Genomic DNA, 24,587 nt, shown 5'->3' on the forward strand with positions numbered 1-24,587 from the left:
TAGATATGCAGAAGATACTAAAAAATAAATTTAAGGAACCGCAGGAAGAGGGAGAAGGAAGTCAAATTTTGAAATGTGAAATTGATTGCAAAACTAATGAAATGTATAAATTTGAAAATCATAAATAAAAAACTAAAAGAAAAGAAAGGAATTTGTTAGACCACTCTTTCTTCTTACTGAAGAAAACAACAACAGAATAGACTTGCTTCTTCTAATTCCTTTCTATCACAAGCAGGCTTACATGTCCCATGTTAGTACAAAGTCTATCAAATCTATCTATATCTATCATCTATCATCTATCTATCTATCTATCTATCTATCTATCTATCATACCCTGCCTTTTCCCCCAGACAGGGACTCAACACAGCTTACAGATAAAAAGAACAGCTAAAACATAGGGGGGGGGGGGGTCATTAAAACAATTAAACACTGATAGAATCAAAACTACACACACACACACACACACACACACACACACAGTATATAGGCATAAAAATCTATTAAGACCATACAACTAATTACAATACAAATAGCACTGCATCAGTCCTTTTATAAAGGGACAAGATCCAGAGGTGGCTGGTGCCCATTGGGACTGGTGGGGTGGAAAGCAGGGAGCCCCACCTGCAGATGGGGCCACAGACAGGCAGACAATTGATTCTGTCTTTCTCCCCGTCTTTTGAGTTCTACAATCGCAGCACTGGCACTAAGAAGGAGGAAGCCAATGGGAAGTTACCACCAAATGAGATGGTTGAAAGTCAGAAAACAGGCAGATGAGGACTGGTTGAGTGTAGACTGAGGTTGGTGGAGCAGTGCCCCATTTGCCCTATTCAGTGGCCCCCTTCTGAAGTTCATTTTATTTTGTTATTATATTCTAATCCCACTTATTCCTCCAAGGAGCTCAAGGTGGCATACGCCCTTCTCCCCCCTCTCCATTTTATCCTCACAAGAAGCTTGTGGAGTAGGTTGGGCTGAGGGACAGTGACTGACCCAAGGTCACCCAGTGAGCTTCATGGCTAAGTGGTCTCAAAGGGTCTACTCCCACACTCTAACCACAACTGCTGGGGAAGGTTAGTGGCTCAGGATGAAATCTTATACACATTTACACGGGAGTAAGTCTCATTGAAAGGGATGCGGGTGGTGCTGTGGTCTAAACCACTGAGCCTAGGGCTTGCTGATCGAAAGGTCGCGGTTAGAATCCCCGTGATGGGGTGAGCTCCCGTTGCTCGGTCCCTGCTCCTGCCAACCTAGGAGTTCGAAAGCACGTCAAAGTGCAAGTAGATAAATAGGTACCACACCAGTGGGAAGGTAAACGGCGTTTCCGTGTGCTGCTCTGGTTCGCCAGAAGCGGCTTAGTCATGCTGGCCTCATGACCTGGAAGCTGTACGCCGGCTCCCTCGGCCAATAAAGCGAGATGAGCGCCACAACCTCAGAGTCGTCCGTGACTGGACCTAATGGTCAGGGGTCCCTTTACCTTTACCTTTAAGTCTCATTGAACTGAATGGGATTCATGTCTGCATAAAAGAAGATCCTCAGTGAAGTGTGGAGAATTCAGTTACAGAGGTACAAGAGTACACAATCCGAAACTCACAATCTGAAATTCTGAAACTCACAGGGACTTTGGAAGCAAAGGAAGTCTTGAAGTCAATGTAAAAGTAGCGATGGAAGAAGTGGACACACATTGCTAGTCTAATATTTGGGTTTAGTTTTGGGGGTTTTTTCTGCAAGGGAGATTAAGGGCTTTTTTGCAATTATGAATATATATAAATATATATACAATCCAAGTACCAAGCATAAAATTTGCAATGATACCTCTGGAATCCAAATGTAGCACCTGATATCCTGCCCTTCTGACTGTTCATTTTTCTTCTATTCATTGTTAGTGGATAATGCTAATAGATAAAATCACACACATATTTTACCAGGGTTTGAATAATTCGGAACTGCATTATTGTATAAATAAGTAAGAGAGAGAGAGAGAGAGAGAAATCGTTAACATTTCTTTTTAAATAATCAGAATGCAAATTTTAAAACTAGCTGCAACAATTTTGAGGCAGTATAATAATGTTACAGAAATGCTTTGGGAAAGTGAATGTTAAGGGAGCTTGAATGAATTATAGCATTTTGAATATAATCTTCTTATATTTCCTAATATGATTTCTATGTATTCATTCTTGAAGGCACGTTTCCTCTCCAAAAGAGCTTATACCCCAAATACAACTAGATCTTCTAAACAATAAACAAACAAAAAAAAAGCCTTTCAGTACTTCTGACAGCAATAGTCTGCAAGAATCCTCTATTTTCGCAAGCCTGTCTACCAGCAATGAAAAGAGGTCCCATTTTCATTATTTGGGGCGGGGGAGCTTTGACTTAGATCCTCAACCTTGATCCTCCAGATGTGTTTAGCCTACAACTCCCATGATCCCTAGCTAGCAGGACCAGTGGTCAGGATGATGGGAATTGTAGTCTCAAAACAACTGGAGGGCTGAGGTTGAGGAAGCCTGACTTAGATGGAAGTGACTTCAATGGCAGCTGTGCTTCCCAGTTCCTCACCTGCCCAATGTGCAACCACTGGCGGAGGAAGAGGAGTGCAGGGGTCTCCCGGCAACGCGATCCCAGTGGGGTGCCATCACGGCTGCTCCCCTCCCGCGCTGGGCGCCACACCCCCACAGGCAGTGCGCCACACCCCCAGGATGCACACCATGTCCCTGTGGGCAGAGCACCATACCCCCAGGATGTGTGCCAGCCCCGCCCCCACCTGCTCTCCATCCCCAGTGCCAGAGCATGAAGCTCTGCCACTGCATGCAACATATATTTCCTCCGCTCACCCATACAGAGTGAGGGCAATGTGATACAAGAAGCACTGCCTTCACTTTTAATTGACTTCTTTTGCCTTCCGTGCTACCAGCAGGAAAAATCTGATTGGCCGTTTGGCACTGTGATGACATCATGTTCACAGCTTTCTGGCCAATTGGCTGAGACCACATTGTGGAGAAAGAAGCAGCTCTGGGGGAAGAAAAATATATATTCCTGAAGTGGCTGCTTAGAGAAACAATGCTGTGTTACTGGCCCCTTGGCTCCATTAGGCAGCCCCAGATGCAAAAGGAGGAGGAGGAGGTAAGAGGGAGGAAGGAACTGGATGGTGGGTACTCAGGGATAGAGGAGAGAGATCCTCCTCAGGGCTGGATTTAGGTTTGATGAGGCCCTCAGCTACTGAGGGTAATGGGGTCCTTTATATGTCCAGCTGTCCTTTGTCAACAACAAATTGTCGCTGTTTTTTGTGTTGAATATATGCTATATGGTAATTTATGGACCTAATAGGTATCTAAAGGACATGGGTGGCGCTGTGGTCTAAACCACAGAGCTTGCCAATCAGAAGGTTGGTGGTTCAAATCCCCGTGATGGGGTGAGCTCCCGTTGCTCGGTCCCTGCTCCTGCCAACCTAGCAGTTCAAAAGCATGTCAAAGTGCACGTAGATAAATAGGTACCACTGCAGCGGGAAGGTAAACAGCGTTTCCACGCGTTGCTCTGGTTCACCAGAAGCGGCTTAGTCATGCTCACCACATGACCCAGAATCTGTACACCGGCTCCTCGGCCAGTAAAGCGAGATGAGTGCCGCAATCCCAGAATCGTCTGCGACTGGACTTAACAGTCAGGGGTCCCTTTACCTTTACCTTAATAGGTATCTAAAGCCATTAGCGCATAACAAAATGTGTATTTTATCAAAGTAATTGTTGAACTGAAATACAATTAAGAAGAAGTATATTAATAGTGAAATACAATTAAAAAGAAATATATATTTTTGGAGGGCCCCCAAGAGAGTGGAGCACTAAGCTTTAGCTTGTTTAGCTTATACATAAATCCGGCCCTGATCCTCCCCTTTAAATGTGAGGAAGGAGCTCTGACTCCAGAACCCTCCTGCAGAGGGCCTGGACTCATCACAGGGAGAGCAGGACTTCAACCAGCTAGAGGGAGGGGCTGAACAGGAGAAGCTGGTAGTGGAGCAGCAGGAGAACGTAATAACATGAGAAAAGCCTGCTAGATCAGGTGATGGTCCATCTAGTCAAGTTTCCTGTTTGCACAGTGGCCAATCAGATGCCTATGGGAAGCCAGCAAGCTTGATTTGAGCACAAGAGGACTTTTCCCTGCTATGGTTTCCAACAACTGGCATTCGGAAGCAGTCTTGCTTCTAACTGTGGAGGCAGAGGACAGCCATCATGGCTAATGGCAGTGACAGTCGTGTCGCTGAGAACCAGGTGCACCAGTCCAAGCACCAGCATGTGTGTTTGGGCGCAGAAGACTCATAGAGTGAGAAAGTCCCATACGTGAGCTCGCCCCACCTCATCTTTAAAAGTTTGGTCGTAGGGGTATATCTGTTAGAATTCCTGCTCCGTGGTTGTAGTCATGGGATTGTTGTCTTTCCCATGACTCCACAGAGTGGGAAGTGATGGAAACAGGATGTTTGTTTTTCTGTGTTCCGTGAAGTAGGACTATTGTCCTTTGTTCTTTTCTCTTTGCTGTCTGATGCTAGAGAGAAGGGGAGCCATGGTGCAGTGTTCCATGTGTGTTTATATGTAAATAAAGTAGATTAGCCAAAATGCTGAGTTGCTGAGGTCTGTCACACATGATGCGCAAACTCTGCAGATCCCTAAGTGTTGATTGGCATTGGTCGCTGTGATGTTCGGGCTGAAGAAAGCTTTTGAAGCTCCCGAACGATCGACCAGGAGGGAGGGAACATGCCAGTTGGGCATGTGTCTCTGCCAGGGTCCTACTCGAGTGTAGGCTGAACTCCTGACAGTATCAACTGTTGCAACATCATCTTGCTTTCCTTTCAGTTGTGAATCTCTTCTCTTGCTTGTGCACCTTAGAATCTTGCCTTCTGAACCTGACGCCCGCTGATGAAATTGTACTGCTTTTGGCGTGAAAAAAGATCTCACCCTTGCTTGCAAGTAGGAGTTGCTGTCATGTTTAGGGATGGGAGCCTGACAAATAAACAGCAAGCCAATGGATCGGCCACAGTGCCTTTAACAGAGTCCCCTTTTTGACACCCGAAATGCTCACTTGCAAACGTTCAGCACAGCCATAATGATTACTTTCTAGGACAGCTATATTATGTTAACTGACCCTTGTGAAGGAAGAGGGTAAACTTGCTGATGGCCAGGAGTTGCAATTTGTCCAGAAAACCTGATCAATAAACGTGGCCCTGAACCGCGCTTATTAAAAGGTGATCGCTGGCCTTGCTGCTGTAGATAACAATATTCTCTATCTTTGATCCAGCTTCCCAGAAAGAAAAGAAAAATCTAATCTCTCTTGCTTCTGCTCTCAGCACTGCCTCCCAGGAAAAGCAATATCACCCTCATCTCCTTTAATAACACTCCAGAGTCAATGGCTCCCAATCCAAGCCGCTAAAAATAGCTTCCAAAATAGAAAGTACAACGAAGTCTCCCTGGAGATAATATGATCGGCACAGTTACCGCATAAAAATATCACCAGCCAGTTACTCTCTCTTGAGAGCTACCAAAAGGGGGCGGGGGAAGGGAGAGTGTTGTGCATAAAAACTATTGAGTTTTAAGATCCCATCCTACTGTTCTAGTAGGGGTGATTTGCTCTAATGAATGGCAACCGATAACCCTAAAATAGGGAGAGTGAAACTGCATGTTTTGGGGGAAGGATAATCATGTTGCAATGCACACTGAGAGAAAAGGTTTGCTTTCACAAGGCTGCATAGGTCCCAGGGCTGAATAGAATAGAATAGAATAGGTCTGTGAAGTTCATCTTGTCAAACCCCCTACAACGCAGGAATATTTTAGCCCAACGCAGTGCTCAAACACATGACCCTGTGATTAAGGTCCATGTGTTTATGTCGGAGAACATGAGAAGTAGATTTTACCTGTTTGCTAACTTTACTTATATAGGTCTATGTTCCCAGGGTCTCTAACACAGGGGTGGGGGACATTATTTTATCCCAAGGGCCACATGTCCTTCTGGGCCACCTTCTGGGGTCCACATGCCAGTGGTGGGCAGTGCTAGAGGCAAAAGTGAAGTAGAACAAGAGATGCACATTTTACCTTTATATTCGGCTACTTTCTACACACACCCTTCTCCGTTCTCCATCCAGGGAAGCAAGAGGCTTCGACAGAGTTCAACGATACATTCCAGTCAGGCAAAGACATCTCAGGAGGATGCAAATGCAAGGCCCTGTGAGTCTTCTGTGCCCAAACACACACGGTGGTGCTTGGGCTGGCGCAGAAGACTGAAGGTGGGGCTCAGGGGAGAGTGCAGCCTAGAGAGAGGCCCGGGGGCCATATGAGAGGCCCCTGAGCCCAGTGCTTTTTTCCTGGGGGTACTCAAGGGTACACAGCATCAGTACCTTCCACTCTCCATGTCAAAAGTGCGGTGCTCACTTTAACAACTTAATGGTATGTACCAGCAGCTTTCCCCCCTAAATAAAAGCACTGTCTAAGCCTGAAGTTCCCTGAAGTTCCCAAATTGGAGTCAATTTGACCCCCCCCCTTTCTCCTTTCCTTTCTCCTCTTCCTTTCTTTCAAGAAAGAAGATTCCACCTAAACATTAGGAAGAACTTCCTGACAGTAAGAGCTGTTCGACAGTGGAATTTGCTGCCAAGGAGTGTGGTGGAGTCTCCTTCTTTGGAGGTCTTTAAGCAGAGGCTTGACAACCATATGTCAGGAGTGCTCTGATGGTGTTTCCTGCTTGGCAGGGGGTTGGACTCGATGGCCCTTGTGGTCTCTTCCAACTCTATGATTCTATGATTCTCCTCCTGTGATGAGACTGCATTTTTAATGGCTTAATGTTGTATTTTAATCTTGTTTTTAAGTTGTATTCATTCAACTTGTTTTTATTATTGGTTGTTAGCCGCCCTGAGCTGGGGAGGGCAGGGTATAAATAAAATTTATTATTATTATTTATTATTATTCCAGACAAGAAAGCTGTATTGCACTCCCATCCCTATTACAGTAATGGAAAAAATACTTTCATGGTCTACACCTTTTAAAAGATGCCCAAAAGATGGCAGGGAAGACCCCCGGCCAATTTTGACCGGCAAATAATTGCACAGGGCCTGAGTGACAGGCAAGCAAACAAACAGGTTGAAGAGGAGCAGCAGGTCTGGGGGGCTCTTGTTAGTCACACACACACTGGGGTGTAGATCCTCAGCAGATGCCCATGTATGCCAATCCATGTTGCCAGCCTTCCGGTGGCCCCAGCCCAAGGGCCAACAGTTGCTGTAGCTTCGTGGTGGGTCATCTACTTTGCATGCAGAAGGTGACAGTTTCAATCCCTACCATCATCAGCTAGGGCTGGGGAAAATTCTCTTCCTAAAACCCATGGAGAGCCACTGCCAGTCAGTGTAGATAATACTGAGATAGATAGACTAATGGTCTGGGTCACAGAGTAATAGAATCATGGAAATATGGAGTTGGAAGGGACCTCTGAGGATCATCTAATCTGACTCCCTATAAGGCAGCTTCCTATGTTGTACTCGCCTCCCTTTCTCTGAGACAGAACAACATGTTAAGTATCAGAAAGTTGTCCCTGGCTGTAGGTGGGGAGGGGGCACAATTTTGGCCATCGCTACCCAAAGGATAAATGTTGCTGTTCCCTCTGTCTCATCAAGAAACTTTCTGTCTTTGGAAGGAGGTTCTCTCTTTGTCCTTCTTTGAAGTGAAAACATCAAATATCTGTGCAATCTGCTCTGCGCTTTTAGGGACGAAGTGAGTTTAAATTGGGGAGGGGAAATAATAAACAAATGTGCAGGAAAATATCAATGCCGTAACATTCATTCCGCAGAAATATTTCAGACAAGTCTGTTTAGGTGGTATATAGCCTTAACCTGCTTGCTTTACCCAGAGCATATCTGAGATGTCCCCAGGATTTAACTTGATTATTTATCAGCTTAAAACTGCACTGGAGAAGAAAATTAAATAGAGAGCTCCCTGGCAAGATAATAAAACTTATGCAGATGAAATGCCAGGCAGTCATCTGGATAACAAGAAGAACTAATTCCATGAATGTAAAACGGTCTGCAGATCACCCTCCTCAGTTCTCGTCTTCTTGGTTTTAATGGAATATTAGAAGATAAATTGGCAAAATTCCGGTGGTGTTTGGTAGGATGCGGTGGCCAAACAACTGGCGTTCATTACTCTGAAATAAACAGATTGACTCACTAAGAACCAACCATTTGAGACACCGGAAAGGGAAGAAATCAAATTCACTTAGGGCCATAATGCTGGGCTTTCTTTGATACATCCTCCTACAGACAATGTAACTGTTAGGTTTCTGTTTGTGCCGCTGTGCAGTTTTTGGAGTCACAAGACTCTGTTTACATTCCAGACTGTTGGAAGTCTCACAGGAGATGGGAGACGGATGTTGATGTTACTGGTTTCCTGTTTCTTTGTCCCAGTTGGTTCTCTGACTTCATAGAGAGCAGATGTATATTCTTTTCTGTCCGCGTAGTTAGAAATAAAATGTAGCAATGTAGCTCATATCTCTCATCCTTCTGCTGCTGTTTGTATACTCTGCAGAATGGGACCGTGCCTGGAGCCTCACCAAAGGCTTAGGTCGTTAATCACCATCCAAGGAGATTCCAAAGACTTGACCGGTGGAGGTGTAGCTCGGTCGTACGGAGTTCCAACAGTAACACCCGGCACAAAGGTGCTCATGCATTTCAGCACCTGCTTGGGCATCTTGTGGTTGCTGGCAGGCTGTGAGATTTGGACGATCTTATGGCACAACAAGTTGAGATAAGCACATTAAGGCCTCATAGACACAAACAAGCATTATTTACCAGGGCTGAAACAGAACCACTCTCGAAGTTTGGGTTCTGGAAGCATAGCCTTGTTGATTCTTCAGCACTCCACTTGCTGCAGAATATTTCTTTTCTTATATGTCATTAGGAGGAACTTTCACATAATACCTGCACACATTTTTAAGAACCCGATGGTTTAGTGTGGCAGTACAGGCAATTAGAAACTCCCTGCCTATTGGTAACAGGCAGGAGCCTTCACTGTACTCTGCTTGGTGCCTGCTAAAGACATTCTTTTTAAAGATTTTTTTCCCATTAAGTTTTCAAAAGTTTTACATATATACTTCAATACATAGATTTGTCTTTTTTTGACTTCCCATCCCATTTTCCATGGCGTTTTAGTTTCTTCCCCATTGCTGCACAATGCCTTCTTTTTCTTACAAAATGCCTTCTTTTTCTTACAATATCATTTCAATACTGTATTCTTTCATTCCTTTTGTTGATCATATCTCGAATCCTGCTCGCAAGTTCATCAAGCTATAGTATTTTCCTAAATAGTCCAAAAAGGGCTTCCAGTCTTCCACCAAACAATCATCATTCGAGTCTCTTAGTTTGGCTGTTCACTTTGCCATTTCTGCATAGTCTATCACCTTACTTATCCATTCTTCTTTGGTGGAAACTTCTTCCTTCTATTTTTGTGCAATAAAGAATCTTAGCCACTGTTGCTACATACATAAATAACTTAAACACCTTTTGGGGAACTTCTGTCCCTGGAGACATTTTTATTACAAGCCTACCCAAAATGTTTAGGAAGTTAAGTTGTTTCAGTCCATTCTATTCTATTGTGGTTTTAACTTTCTCTATGTTTTAAATTATGGCTGTATACTGATAATTTCATAGTCTTTTTGTTTTTTGTAAATCACTTTGAGTATTCCCCACAATCAAGGGATATACAATGGTACCTTGGTTCTCAAACTTAATCCGTTCTGGAAGTCCGTTCCAAAACCAAAGTGTTCCAAAACCAAGAGGCACTTTCCCAGAGAAAGTAATGCAAAATGGATTAATCTGTTCCAGACTTCTTCAGATACAAGATATCTGAAGAAGTGTGCACGCACACGAAAGCCTATACCAAGAACAAACTTAGTTGGTTTCTAAGGTGCTACTGGACAATTTTTTTATTTCTTTATATATTTCAACTGCGTCAGACCAACACGGCTACCTACCTGAATGTAAATAGTGTGTTTGTGTATAATGGTATATGCTGGTATAGATCTAGCAAATACAACTCTGCTAAAGGCTGCTTCCTGTGGTGAGCTTAAGTGCTTCAATGAGGTTCTGCAGTGTATACACAAAAAAACACTGACAGGAATCACCCCTTGATGTGCTTACCTGGGCTTTAATTTAAGCATGGGAAGTCAGGATGGCTGGTTATTGAGTGCCTATGATCAACACACTTGCCTGTTTTGTTTTAAGGGAAGCTTTTCCACAGGCATACAGTGGTACCTCGGATTACAAACACTTCGGGTTACAGACTCCGCTAACTCAGAAATAGTACCTCGGGTTAAGAACTTTGCTTCAGGATGAGAACAGAAATTGTGCGGTGGCAGCGGGAGGCCCCATTAGCTAAAGTGGTACCTCAGGTTAAGAACGGATCTCCAGAATGAATTAAGTTCATAACCAGAGGTACCACTGTGTGTGTGTGTGGGTGTATAAAATAACAATGAACAGCTGCTAGTTGTGTAGTAGGTAGTCTTCCTGGCTTCCCACACTTGTGCTAATGCCCAGCCATGGACATTGCAGAGTTTTCAGGAACTGCTTCCCCCTGTGAAGGCTGAAGAGGGCGGATGACCAGGGAGCCCATTCGCAGAAAGGACACCCACGAATCCCCTCACCCCCCTTGAATGAAAGGCAAGTGAAAAACCAGCAAGAACAAAACAAAAAAAAATCCCACCCAGGACTCCCTGAATTTCCCCCCCTTTGATAATATTTGAATACAGTTTCTTTTCTCATTATTTGATGGAGAATATTAAGGGAGGGGAGAATGAAGCTTTCTTTCTTTTCTTTCTTTTTGACGCAACACAAATAAAAACAAAAATATGCTTAAGCCCTATAATTTGCAAGGTTCTTTTTCTTGGGCATGCACTTGGAAAAGGTATCTCCTGCTTCTAGAAAACAGTATAGTCCAAAAGGATATTCACTTCCAGTTTTCTGGGGAGGAATTCATCTTGCCAAATTGATTTTTTTTTCATAGCCTCTAGGAAAGGAGGCCAGGAACTTCCTCTAGCATAACAGCAAAGAAGCAATTGCCAAGTGGCAAAATCTATCTTTCCAAGAGTTCAGAGCCCAGACTCCCACCAGTTCCTCCAAGCTGAAATCCCAAAGGAAAGCAAACAAATAAATAAACCAAAATGGCCTGGAAGGCAGCAGAGAGGTTAAGTGAAAAAGTCCAGCAGAAAGCATTTTTCATATGACAAACCATCTTATTAAGGAGGAGGAGGAGGAGGAGGAGGAGGAGGAGGAGGAGGAGGAGAAGAAGAAGAAGAAGAAGAAGAAGAAGAAGAAGAAGAAGAAGAAGAAGAAGAAGCAGCAGCGGAGGAGGAGGAGAGTTTGGATTTGATATCCCGATTTATCACTACCCTAAGGAGTCTCAAAGCGGCTAACATTCTCCTTTCCCTTCCTCCCCCACAACAAACACTCTGTGAGGCGAGTGAGGCTGAGAGACTTCAGAGAAGTGTGACTAGCCCAAAGTCACCCAGCAGCTGCATATGGAGGAGCAGGGAAGCGAACCCGGTTCACCAGATTACGAGTCCACCACTCTTAACCACTGCACCACATAGAATCATAGAATTGTAGAGTTGGAAGCGACTCCAAGGGTCATTTAGTCCAACCCCCTGCAATGCAGGAATCTGAGCTGAAGCATCCATGACAGATGGCCATCCAACCTCTCCTTAAAAGCCTCCTTCTGAGGTCTACCACCTTCTGAGGAAGTCCCTTCCACTGTCCAACAGCTCTTACTGTCAGAAAGTTCTTTCTGGCGTTGATTCAGAATCTCTCATAACTTGAAACATTGGCTCAGGTGCTACCATCCCAAGCAGGAAAAAACAAGCTCGCTCCATTTCCCACGTGTCACATGAAAGATGGAGCAAGCTTGCTTTCTCCTGCTCAGGAGAGGAGGACCCAAACCAATGGTGAACCACAATGTTTTTTTTAAAATGTGATGTGCCACTTAAGCCTATCCTCCTTCTGGAGGGGAGGGGTTGTGACCGGGAGATGATTCCCGCGTCACGCAGGGGGCGTTCGGCCCCCTGCCCTCACCTTCACTGGCACGCCATGCCCCCGCCCCCCCCCCCCGCTGGGCACCCAATCGGGTGCCACCGGGGAGGCGTGGTTTAGCCGCTCAAATGCGGCTGCGCCAGCTTTCCCCGCCATTCGCTCCCGATCTACCACAAGTCACCCACCCACTCCCTCTAGGGCGTAGCTTCTCTCTTGGCCTTGCTATGGACCCATGGTTGGTCATCCTGGTTGACCAGGGGGGCTGGTAGGAGTTTTTTTCCAGTTGGCAAATTGGCACCGGTCTCTTGGTTTCCCCCCCCCCCCCCCCGCTTACCTCGTAGCAATCGTCACAACTTTCTTGGTATTTGGCGGTTAGGCATTGGAATGTGTTGTTGGTGTATGGAAGGGCAAGGTGTGGCCATTGCCTACCCCTTCACTTTTGGGTATTCCGTTAAAGGAATCCGGCGGTCGTGGATCCTGTCAGATGCCTGGTTTGGCGGGGGGCCATGGCACGACCCTCGGTGACATCAGGGGAGAGCTTATAGTTGTATTAGCATCAACAGGCTCCCCCTACAGGTGGTTAACCCCTCAACAGACTCACCCCTCTCTGAGTGGGTGGAGTCAAATTTCCAGTGGTCCAATGCCTAAGCCAATACCTTCTTACATGCTGTAATCAATAAAGTTGTGGCCTTTTCTTGCCCATTAACCTAATATACTGTGTCCACGTGTTTTCATTCCCCAAGCGGGGATCGGGTCCTTGAATCACAAATGTGATTTAAAATGTGATGTGCCACTTATCTTCTGTTCTGAGTCACTTAGGCAACAGGGCAATTTCCTGACAAATCTCCAAAGAATTCTATAAGTGGAAGGCTCTTTATTTTCCCCTCTCCACCCCCGTCCTGAAAGCAGGAAGCTTCCATAAGCAAAGGCTCACAGTTCTTTGCACTTGGCAGAATGAACGCAAGCGGGAGATTTTGGATGAGCAGGAACATTTGGTGCACTGCCTCTCTGATTACTGCCGAATTTGTTTTACTAAACTAATTTCTCCTACGCCATCCAAGCAGATGCTGAGGTTTAAGCCAACAAATCCCTTGCTTGCAATAACACCCCTCCTCCCACCCCTACATCTATTCTCCGATGCCTGCTAAGGGCAGATGCACAGTAGGGTTAAGCTGGATGTTTTCCAATAAACATTTCCAGAGCTCTTGGGAGAGGATAAAGAGTTTCTTGACCCCACCAAAGCTTACTATTCTCATGCCTGCTCACTGACGATCACAGGCTGCAGCTTCATTTTTATTTTTAATGGTCTTCTTTTTTACAGTGACATCGCGATGCAGCCAAATAACATGGCTCCATCGAGATGTCACTGAGGGCATGCAAGGCGAAAAGTGCTTCAGAGTAAAGGCAAGGTCTATCCAAGAAGTATTGCCCTTACTCTAAATTCCCTTGGCGATGAAATTAAAAATTTGAGGAGATATAGATATAGATGATATAGATATAGACGCGGGTGGCGCTGTGGGTTAAACCACAGAGCCTAGGACTTGCCGATCAGAAGGTCGGCGCTTCAAATCCCCACGATGGGGTGAGCTCCCGTTCTTCGGTCCCTTCTCCTGCCAACCTAGCAGTTCGAAAGCACATCAAAGTGCAAGTAGATAAATAGGTACCACTCCAGCAGGAAGGCAAACGGCGTTTCTGTGTGCAGCTCTGGTTCGCGAGAAGTGGCTTAGTCATGCTGGCCACATGACCCGGAAGCTGTATGCTGGCTCCCTTGGCCAATAAAGAGAGATGAGCACTGCAACCCCAGAGTCGGTCACGACTGGACCTAATGGTCAGGAGTCCCTTTACACACACACACACACACACACACACAAAATGTTCATAACTGCATATATAAACCACATGTCTGAAACCCCACAGAAAAAGACCCAAAACCATTTTGTCCCTCCCAAATTGACCTCAAATATTTCTCTGCAAGGTCGAAGGAAAAAGGAAAAACCTCCCCATTGTCTTTTTGTTCACAAATCCTGTCTTAAGGGTATGTCTGTGTATGAATAGGGTGAGCCTGTGACCTGGCTCAGGAACTAAGTATTTGTCATTACAAAAGACTGGCCAGGCTCCCCAGGGTATCTAATCAAGTGACCATTAACAGGTAACCTGCCAGACAGGAGATAAACAACGCACTCAGATTTCTGTTGTAGACCTCCTTTTCTGTGATGTAGGTATGATGTTTGTGGGGGGTGGTCTTGGGTTACACCCCTTCTGTGATGGATGGATGATGTATGGAGGGGTGGTCTTGAGCTCCAGGGAAGGCAATTTAAAATGTCTATATAAGGGCAGGCACACCTTTGTTCTGGGTCCTCCTCCTTTCCTGCATGTGAGGGGAGAACCCTGTTGCGACAGTTCAATAAAGCTCAAGCTTACAAGCTGCTTTGCTTCTCAATATTCTCTGGTTGGCCTCTGTTATTTTCTCCAACTGATGGAGAACCTACAAAGGACTCTATAAGGGCTCTTGTGTTCCCAATAAGGGAATAAGGGCAGATTTTTGTTTACTACAGCGATATCATAATGAAATCCGATTGGCTATAGTGGAAACCAGGTTTGTGAGAGCAGAGCATAAACGGCCGAGGTAGATTTTGGGGGTGGTCTGCTTCTTTTCCTGCTCATGGCACCCATATTTCTGAGATCTGGAAGGCTTCCCAAATGCTTTTTAATTATTTACTTCATTAAAAAAAACTTATATACTGCTTGATTGCAGGAAAGACCTCAAAGCGGTTTACAAAAAAAAGATAAAACAATAAAATGATCAATTTTATTTTAAAATTTTAAAAATTTACAACCATGATTTAAGACATACAGTAGGCTAAGACTGTAGTAACTTAGACTAGAACAAGTTTAAACTCCTACAAACTTTCTAAACATCTAGGAAAGCTGCTCTAAATGTGAATGCCTTCAGCAGGTGCCAAAAGTGAAAGCACCTGCCTGATATCAATAGGCAGGGAGTTCCAAAGTGTCCGTGTCGCCACATTAAACAATTCAGTCCTTACAGATGCAGTGCAGATAAAGGGGCTAATTCTGGCAATCAAGGCAGTCAAAAGTGGGCAAATGTGGGGCAATACAATATCGTTGGTGAACTGGTCCCAAGTTGTTAAAGGCTGTGTTTACTAATCGTAGCACCCTGAACTCAGCCCAGTAGCAAATCAGCAGGTCATCTTACATACCTCTGAGCACATATGTTCTATGGGGTTTTCCCCATGTTACTTGCTTGCTCAAAGGAGTCAGCCCAGGGGTGGGAAAACTTTTACAACCCCAGGTCTTCATTCTCTTATGGGGAACCTTCAGGGGAGCCACATGCCAATGTGAGTGAGACCAGAGGCAAAAGTGGGAGGGGCAATGAATGTGACTCTTACCTTTCTACAGCAGGTTACATTCCAGTCTGAAGTTTTTTCTACACACACACCTCCATTCATCAACTGGCTTGCCAGTAGTACATGTGAAAAGGATCTAGGGGTCTTAGTAGACTACAAGCTTAACATGAGTCAACAGTGTGATGCAGCAGCAAAAGACAAAAAATGCTAAGAGAGAGTAAGGTTTCCTTCCTTCCTTCCTTCCTTCCTTCCTTCCTTCCTTCCTTCCTTCCTTCCTTCCTTCCTTCCTTCCTTCTCTCTCTCTCTCTGTGTGTGTGTGGGGGGGGGCAAGCAACAGAAGCAGCCATTCCTCCACTTAGCACCTTACCTGAGGCTGCCTTTGTTATGTTTTTCTACCCAGTAACACAACTCTGATGGCAGAAAGTGAGGAGGAATTAAAGAACCTCTTAATGAGGGTGAAAGAGGAGAGTGCAAAATATGGTCTGAAGCTCAACATAAAAAAAAACTAAGAACATGGCCACTGCTCCCATCACCCCCTGGCAAATAGAAGGGGAAGAAATGGAGGCAGTGAGAGGTTTTACTTTCTTGGGCCCCATGATCACTGCAGATGGTGACAGCAGTCACGAAATTAAAAGTCGCCTGCTTCTTGGGAGGAAAGTGATGACAAACCTAGACAGCATCTTAAAAAGCAGAGACATCACCTTGCTGACAAAGGTCCGTATAGTAAAAGCTATGGTTTTCCCAGTAGTGATGTATGGAAGTGAGAGCTGGACCATAAAGAAGGCTGATTGCCGAAAAATTGATGTTTTTGAATTATGGTGCTGGAGGAGACTCTTGAGAGTCCCATGGACTACAAGAAGATCAAACCTATCCATTCTGAAGGAAATCAGCCCTGAGTGCTCACTGGAAGGACAGATCCTGAAGCTGAGGCTCCAGTACTTTGGCCACCTCATGAGAAGAGAAGACTCTGTGGAAAAGACCCTGATGCTGGAAGGTTGACGGCACAAGGAGAAGGGGATGACAGAGGACGAGATGGTTGGACAGTGTTCTCGAAGCTACCAGCATGAGTTTGACCAAACTGCGGGAGGCAGTGGAAGACAGGAGTGCCTGGCGTGCTCTGGTCCATGGGGTCATGAAGAGTCGGACAAAACTAAACAACAACAACATTTACCTGTATTTCTTAGTGTCGCAACAAGGATAATGCATGACTGCGACCTCAGATTAAGTAAGTAAATCATTTTTAAACTTACTTCAGAGTGTGCTCTGTTTCATTGCATGAAGGTAGAAAGGGAGCCAGCTGCCTCAAGCAGCTGGAACATAATGAATGAAGGTTTAATATCCTATTCCTATGCTTCATCAATAATGAAGGGATTTAAACACTCCTACTGAGGCTCTCTGTGTGTAAGCCCTGTGGTTTTAAAACAGGCACTAGCCTGTTTTTTTTCTTTGCTAGTTAATCCACCTGAGGGTGGCATGGAGAAAAGCAGGTGAGAGGCATAGCCTGGGGTAGGAGCATGACCAAGGGATTGTTATAAGAGCAAATCAGAAGGTCTGGGGAGCCACATTCAATTCCCCGCCCCCTGGCCCAAGTTTCCTCACCCTTGTTTTAGCTCCAAAAGGGCTTCTGGTGCAATTTACAATGATCTGAAGACAGTCCCTGCTCTCTGGATTTACAGTCCAAAGGACATGACACAAAAGGAAAAGGAGGGGAAAGAAAAATGGGAAATGCAAGCACCAGTTCATGAAGCTACAATCTTCTCAGGTTGCTGTTTTTAATGATCAAAACATATCTGCATATGTGTTGAGAAGATGTGTTTAGCAATGTGTGTTTTGAGAGCTAATACATTTAGAATTTCATATTCTGAGAAGAAATGGTTCTATTAACAGGAATTTAAAAGCAGGTTTCCATGTGTATGGTGTGTTTTTTTTAAGAAAACAAAATGTGCTGGTTAATGCAGAAATGGAAGAGAACAAGGGGCAGATCCAACATTCTCTATCCACTAATGCAAGATCCCTTGTGCCAGCAGATGACAGATTTTAAACTGTGTACAGCAAAATAATCCAACACAACAACTGTGTTACTTGTTGCTTGTTGTGCAACCGCTAGTTCATATTGTGAAATCCATCACACAAGACTCTTTGGCAATGTACTTGTTGCACTGGCAGAACACTGTTGTGCAAGGGAAAACACAAGTATAGCAGTAAGTGACTAAGTTAGCGCTACATTGGATGCAAACCAGGACTATCGGAGAACACGTGTAAAACTGAAGTGGACCTGAAACAGAGTGATTTGCCCATCTCTATTCCCAATGTATGCCGAAGAATTGATGCTTTTGAATTGTGGTGCTGGATGAGACTCTTGAGAGTCCCATGGACTGCAAGAAGATCAAACCTCCCCATTCTGAAGGAAATCAGCCCTGAGTGCTCACTGGAAGGACAGATCGTGAAGCTGAGGCTCCAATACTTTGGCCACCTCATGAGAAGAGAAGACTCCCTGGAAAAGACCCTGGTGTTGGGAAAGATGGAGGGCACAAGGAGAAGGGGACAACAGAGGACGAGATGGTTGGACAGTGTTCTTGAAGCTACCAGCATGAGTTTGACCAAACTGCAGGAGGCAGTGGAAGACAGGAGTGCCTGGCGTGCTCTGGTCCATGGGGTCACGAAGAGTCGGACACGACTAAACGACTAAACAACAATTTCTACTGTAATGCTTCAATTTTACAAAGAGAGAGATAAGAAACCCAGGAAATTCAGAACTCCACAATATGGAGAGAATTTCCTTGATGAGAATTGCAAAAGGATCTGCAGCTGGCATTTGAATTTTCTCTTTGACAACAAGCTGATGCGCCTTCTGAACATAGCATGCTTAACAATCTGTACGTGATAGGTGGGTGCAGAAATATAGAGCATTCACTCAGAGAGAGAAAGAGAGAGAGTGGTGTGTGTGTGTGTGTGTGTGTGTGTGTGTGTGTGTGTGTGTTATAATGTTTCGCCTTATAAAATAGCACATTACTCACGGCTATGGGATCCAGAGGTCTAAAGTGGCCCAAATAGAAACAAGGAAGATAACACTTTGGAATTACAAATAAAGGCATCAGAAGGAGAGGTGGAAAAGAACAGGCAGCAAGGATGACCAGAAAACATAAGCAACCATTAATAAACATATAAACGGATGTCACTCACCTGTTGCTTCCCCAGACCACAGCCTAGCTATTAATTATTCCAATCACAATGATGATATAGCTACATAATTGCTGTAATTGGTTCTTGATTCAGCTCCTAAATGTATGCGTGTGTGCTTAAGAGATAATGCATGTTTTAAAATATTTTCTAAACGATCCACAATTACACTGATAATTTGCCTTTGATCATTCATGTTTTTGTTCCTAGAGTGTTACTCCCACTTCTTTTCTTTTCCAGATTGGGAAGCTTTGACAAGCATAATTCTTACCTCCCCAGAACAATGCCAGCGAGGCAGCCTTTGTCTTGCGGAGGGGAAGGAATGGATGCAAATGAGGTTCAGTGTCAAGGGGGGGGCGGCTTTTAAAAATAATAATAATGATGGGGAGAAAAAGGGGTGTCAGAGAATTCTAACAGAAACGGGAGCAGAAATTGCTGGTGTCTGCTTATTCATCCATTCTTTGGGACACAAATGAATCAAGTGAATTAGTACCCTCTACAATTGTTTTTGTTTTTAGTCCGCAAATGATACCTGTATGTTTCTGCTCCAAGCTGCATACAGTTTTGCTCAGTTTGCTCTAAGATTACATCCACAAGCTCCTTTAATACCCTTGGATGCAGATCACCAGGCCCTGGAAATTTGAATTCATTTTGAGAAGTGTTCACTGACAGCCAGTGTGGTGTAGTGGTTAAGAGCAGTAGACTTGTAATCTGGGGAACCGGGTTCGCTTCCCCACTCCTCCACATGCAGCTGCTGGGTGACCTTGGGCTAGTCACACTTCTCTGAAGTCTCTCAGCCTCACTCACCTCACAGAGTGTTTGTTGTGGGGGAGGAAGGGAAAGGAGAATGTTAGCCTCTTTGAGACTCCTTTGGGTAGTGATAAAGCGGGATATCAAATCCAAACTCCTCCTCTTCTTCTATCTTGGGCTGCAGCTCCCTCCTTGCATCACTTACAGTGGTACAGTGGAGCCCTGGCTGCTAGCCAAAAAGGATTCAGGGCAAAGCGCCGCTTCTGCGCACACGCGTGGAGCGGTTTGTGCTTCTGCGCATGCACAACTGGCAAACCCGGAAGTAACCTGTTCTGGTACTTCTGGGTTTGCTGTGGATGTTCGCCGGAATGGACGCTAGACGAGGCGGACGTTCACGGAGATATTACTGTATTCTGTTATCACTAGTTTGGGTGCTGCTGTTCTTTTGGGTGAAGACAGAGGCAAAGTAAGTGTTGAGAAGTTCCACCTTCTCTCTGTCACCCAATAGCATTTGTGCGCATTTTGAATGCCAACTCTTTAGAAAGACCCCTTTTCACCCATTTTAGTTTAAAGGAAGGAGAAAAAATATAAACACAAAGAGCCCTACTGGGCCAGGGCAAAGGTCCACCCTGTTCTCAACGGTGATCAAAGGAGATGCCTATATGAAGCCTGCCAAAATAAATAAATAATTGCTTACCCCATCCAATTCCGTAGTAGTATAAATGCTTGCTTTCTTCAGAGCCAAACACTTTGATCACCATACTGTAGAGATGAAATCCTTCCACTAGCATCCATGCAAAAGCACTCAAGAAGAAGAAATGGAGGAGAACGGCAAGGATTTTGCAGGGCACCTAAAAAGTGGAAGCAAGCATATAAATATCAAAATGCACAGAAATGTCAAAACTGTTGGTGCAAAAAACCAAAAACAAAACTATATAGGAAGGAGAATTCCTGAATGCCAAGATCCAAATTTGGGGCAAGTATTTTTGGGTGAGAGAACCCCACAGAGATTTAAGGTTACAAGCTATGCAACAAAGTAAAAAATGAAAATATGATCTTTAAATTAGACCTTTAAAATATGCCCATCCAAATGAGATTCAAAATTTCCTTCTTCTCCCAGCAGAGGAAAAGAACACACATGTGGTAAGTTAAAAAATCAATTACTTACAAATTTTTTGAAAGTTAGGTACATGTGCTTCAGAAAAGTTGCAGAGGCAGTAAAACTTAGTTACAAAGTAGTACAAAGTAGTAACAAAGTTCCTACTCAAGAGTGACTGCTGAGAGCCATATGGGTTGAGCTGAAGCAATCAGCTCAAACCTTTTCACATGATGAGCTTCTCAAAAAGACTGGGGTGGGAATAATAGGCTGGATTACCTATTTCCTCCCAAAATAAGGGAAGTGACACAGCTAAGCCTGGCAGGACAGCTTACTTTATGGTGTTAACCCTTTCATCCATTAATTAGACTTAAGCATGTTGGTTTTATTGGGAATAGTGATCCCACAAAACCATCCAACGCATCTTTCCAATAGTATTTATTACAATACACATACCAAATGCCCGAACTGTGTCACATACATTTTCTCAGCAATTCCTCCAGCTCCTATGTTTTCATCCTCATATTATAGATGCAAAGACTGAAGCTCGTACTATCTTGCCTAAGGACTGTATCCTGTCCGGAAAGTTTATTACTGCTCTTAGGTATGAACTACGGCTGAGGTTAAAGAGCCACCTCTTGGAGGCTGCAAAGGTAACAGGGGTGGATATGAAGCTGCCTTATACCATCAGACAATAGGTCTATCTAGCTCAGGACTGCCTACACTGGCTGGCAGCAGCTTTCCAGGCTTTCAGAGAGCGGTCTGCCCCAGCCCTAGTTGGAGATGGCAGGGACTGAACCAGGGACTTTCTGCATGCAAAGCAGATGTTGTGCCACTGAGCTATGGATGAATCTGTCAATTTTTGTTCCCCATAGATTCTCATTTCCCCCCATTTTAAATTCAGTTCTCCACATTTCCACAGCAATTTCCATTTGTGAATATCTCCTAAGAGAAATGTATTTTTAAAATGTATTTTTAACTAAAATACACGTTTTTGGAAGCAATTTACCCTGGTGTCAGGGTTGCTTCAAGATCCTAGCTCACAGAGGATCACGCTAGCCAACGGTCATTAAGTAAAAGTCTTTATTGAGTTACAGTTTCCATTCTCAAGCTGCTGCGTGCAACCCTACGTCTAGTAGCTAGATCGGCGAAGCTCCGTCTGAATCTCCGCCCCTCGTACACCAACTTAATATCCTAGCCCTGCTCCACCTTTTCCGCCTGACTGTTCTTCTCTGGGTCCCTCTGCCCCCCTGGGTCTCTTCCTTCCGGGATTCTTCGGACGCTGACCCCCCGGACTCTCCTGTCTCCTTGCGCCGGGCTTTAGGACCCGGCTCTCTTTCCGGGCTGCCTACTGCGCCTCCTTCCTGTGCATTTGAACTTGGCGCGCGCGCCCAACCTTCCACCTTCCGTCTAACCGTTTCTTCGCTCCCAGATGGAGGTGTGGCCACCCCTGACTCGTGCCCTCCCTCCTGCTGTGAGCTGCCAGCGCTTGCCCCCTGGCTCCTTTCCTCTTCCCTGCTCTCTGGCGGTGACGCTGGACCCGATCTCCAACTGCTCTCCTCTGATTCCCCTCTGGCTCTATCTCCCTGGGGTGCCCCCCTAAACTCCCCCCTTGCCTTGGCCACTGGTGCTCCTTTCTGTGAATCCTCCGACTCACTGGAGAGACTCGGAGATCTCGGGTCGTCGTCATCGCTCATCCTTTCTTCTGCCTCCTCCCCTTCGCTCTCTGTTTCCTCCCTTGCCCTTGCCTCTGCTCCTGAACCCCTGACATCCATCCCCCCCTCGAAGCCCCCCACTCCCCCTTCCCCTCCTTCCGGTGCTGGAGCTGGGTGCTGCTGCGTCAAGGAGACGAATGTCGGGTACCGTTCGGTTCCCGTAGCGGGCCTCCCTCCGAAGTCTTCCGGTTCTTCCTCCCTTCTCTCGTCGACGACGGTCACCTCTGCTTCCATCTCTGTGCCGCCGTGCTCGAAACCTGGATCGTCCCCGAAAATGTCCATGTCCGTCTCTCCCTCGCTTCCTCCAGGCGGCGTTGCTCGGCCTGGACCTTCTTGCCACTTCCTGCGCCCCTGTTCCTCTGGTTTGTCGTCCCACCAATACGAGGGTTCTGAGGCAGATCCCGAGGGCGACCCCTCCGGGGAACGGACGTCTCGTATCGGGTCCTCGTCCGAGTCGAACCCCCGGAACGTGCTGCCCGAAAGCGTGGGTGTGAAAAGCCAATCGTCGAAAAAGTCTGCTGGCATCGGTCTATGTGGGAAGAGGGCATGAAACTCGTCTTTGAGCAGAGGTTCGTCCAAGGCGTAGTCCGGCACCCAACTGTTCGCACTGGCCGGGGTGCCCTCCCTGGCGAGAAAGTATTCTACCCCTTCTTCCCCCCATCTGGAATCCAAAATCTCTGTGACTTCGTTGATGCGCTCCTTCTGTGCCACTCCTGCGTGCCCTGTTCTGTCTCTGGCCGGACTCTGTGCCGTTCCGGGTTCCTGAAACCTGTGCGGTGCCTTGTAGGGAGTGAGCACCGATCTGTGGAATACCGGATGCATTCTGGAACCCTCCGGAAGCGCCAGCCTGAAGGCCACCGGGTTGACCTGCTCTTCGACTTGATAGGGCCCCAGTTGCTTATGCCCTAGTTTCTTCTTGGCCAACGACCTGGCCGGCACTGCGTGGGCTGCTAACCAGACCCAGTCCCCCACGTGTAGCTCTTCGCCAACCCTTCTGCGTTTGTCCGCTTGTACCTTGTATGCGTGCTTGGCCAGCTCCAGGTGGCGCCTCAGCTGATCGTGGACTTCCTGCAGTTCCGACGCGAACGCATCTGCCGTCTGCGGCTCCCCTTCCCCCAGCCTTTCCAGTCCCGGGAAGGTTCTGGGGTGCCTCCCGTTGTTGGCGAAGAACGGTGTGACCCCCGTGGACACGTGCTTCGTGTTGTTGTAAGCGAACTCGGCGAGCGGCAGGTAATCCACCCACGTCGCAGGCTGTTGATTTGCATAGCACCTTAAGTACTGCTGCATGATGGCATTGACCCGTTCTGCTTGCCCGTTGGTTTGCGGGTGTCTCGCCGACGCCAGGTTGATCTTGACGTTCAGGAAGCCCATCAGCCGCTGCCAGAAATTTGAGATGAACTGCCGCCCCCGGTCGGACAGAATAGACCGTGGCAGACCGTGAACCTTGAACACGTGGTCTATGAACAGTTTGGCGGTTTGTTCCGCCGTGGCCACCTTCGCACACGGAATGAAATGTGCCATCTTGGAGAACAAGTCCACCACCACCAGCACTGCCGTCTTGCCCCTCGAGCTGGGCAGATCCGTGACAAAGTCCAGGGCCACCCTCTCCCAAGGTTCGGCCGGAGTTTGGAGCGGTTCCAACAGTCCGGCCGGCGGTCTAAGCACTGGCTTCGCCCTCTGGCAGGTGTCACACCTCGCCACGTAGTCCGCGACCTCCCTTCTCATTCCAGGCCACCAGAAATCCCTGGCTACTAGTTCCACCGTCTTCTCCTTGCCGAAGTGCCCTGCAGTGGGCGCGTCGTGCAGCTGCTGCAGCACCGTGGCGCGAAGTTCGTCTCCCGGCACGTAGATGGCCCCTTTCCGGATGAGCAATCCATCTCGTAGCTGGAAACCGTCGGCCGCTGCTTTGCCCCTGTGCACCTCTGAGATCTTTGCTTGCGCGAAGGAGTCCCCTTGCAACGCTCGTCGCACCGCCTCCAGATCCACGGTTGCCGCGGCGCACGCCCACACTGTTGGTGCGAAGATGTGCATGGCGGCCGCTGGCGTTGTTTCCTCCAGATACTGTGGCTTGCGGGAGAGAGCGTCCGCCATGATGTTGGTGTCCCCCGGGACATACTCTATTCGGAAGTCGAAGTTCGCAAAGAACTCAGCCCAACGTATCTGCCTCTGGTTCAGGAACTGTGCCGTGCGCCAGTGCTCTAGGTTCTTGTGGTCCGTGCAAACCTGCACCGTGTGCTTGGCGCCGATCAGAAAGTGCCTCCACGCCTTGAACGCTGCATGAATGGCCAGCAACTCCCTGTCCCATATGGTGTAGTTCTGCTCGGACTTGCTGAGCTTCCTGGAGTAAAACGCTCCCGGTCGCCACACCCCCTGCGGGTCTTTCTGCAGCAGGACCGCCCCCACGGCTCTGTCCGAGGCGTCAGTCTCCACCCTCATCGGCTTGCTGGGGT

The 24,587-nt window shown here is 46.5% G+C and overlaps 1 protein-coding gene across 2 annotated transcripts in view; it reads right to left on the reverse strand.

Moving 5' to 3' along the window:
• ADGRD1 (adhesion G protein-coupled receptor D1) overlaps positions 1 to 24,587 on the reverse strand; it is a 272,664-nt gene that overhangs the window by 64,899 nt on the left and 183,178 nt on the right. For both annotated transcript variants that reach the window (XM_028710563.2, XM_028710564.2), the window contains one exon: positions 20,024 to 20,177. In XM_028710563.2, the coding sequence (XP_028566396.2) occupies positions 20,024 to 20,177 (154 nt within the window). The remainder of the gene's footprint in view (positions 1 to 20,023; positions 20,178 to 24,587) is intronic.

The sequence above is a fragment of the Podarcis muralis genome, chromosome 16 (genome assembly GCF_964188315.1).
Source record: "Podarcis muralis chromosome 16, rPodMur119.hap1.1, whole genome shotgun sequence".
Classification (NCBI taxonomy): domain Eukaryota; kingdom Metazoa; phylum Chordata; class Lepidosauria; order Squamata; family Lacertidae; genus Podarcis; species Podarcis muralis.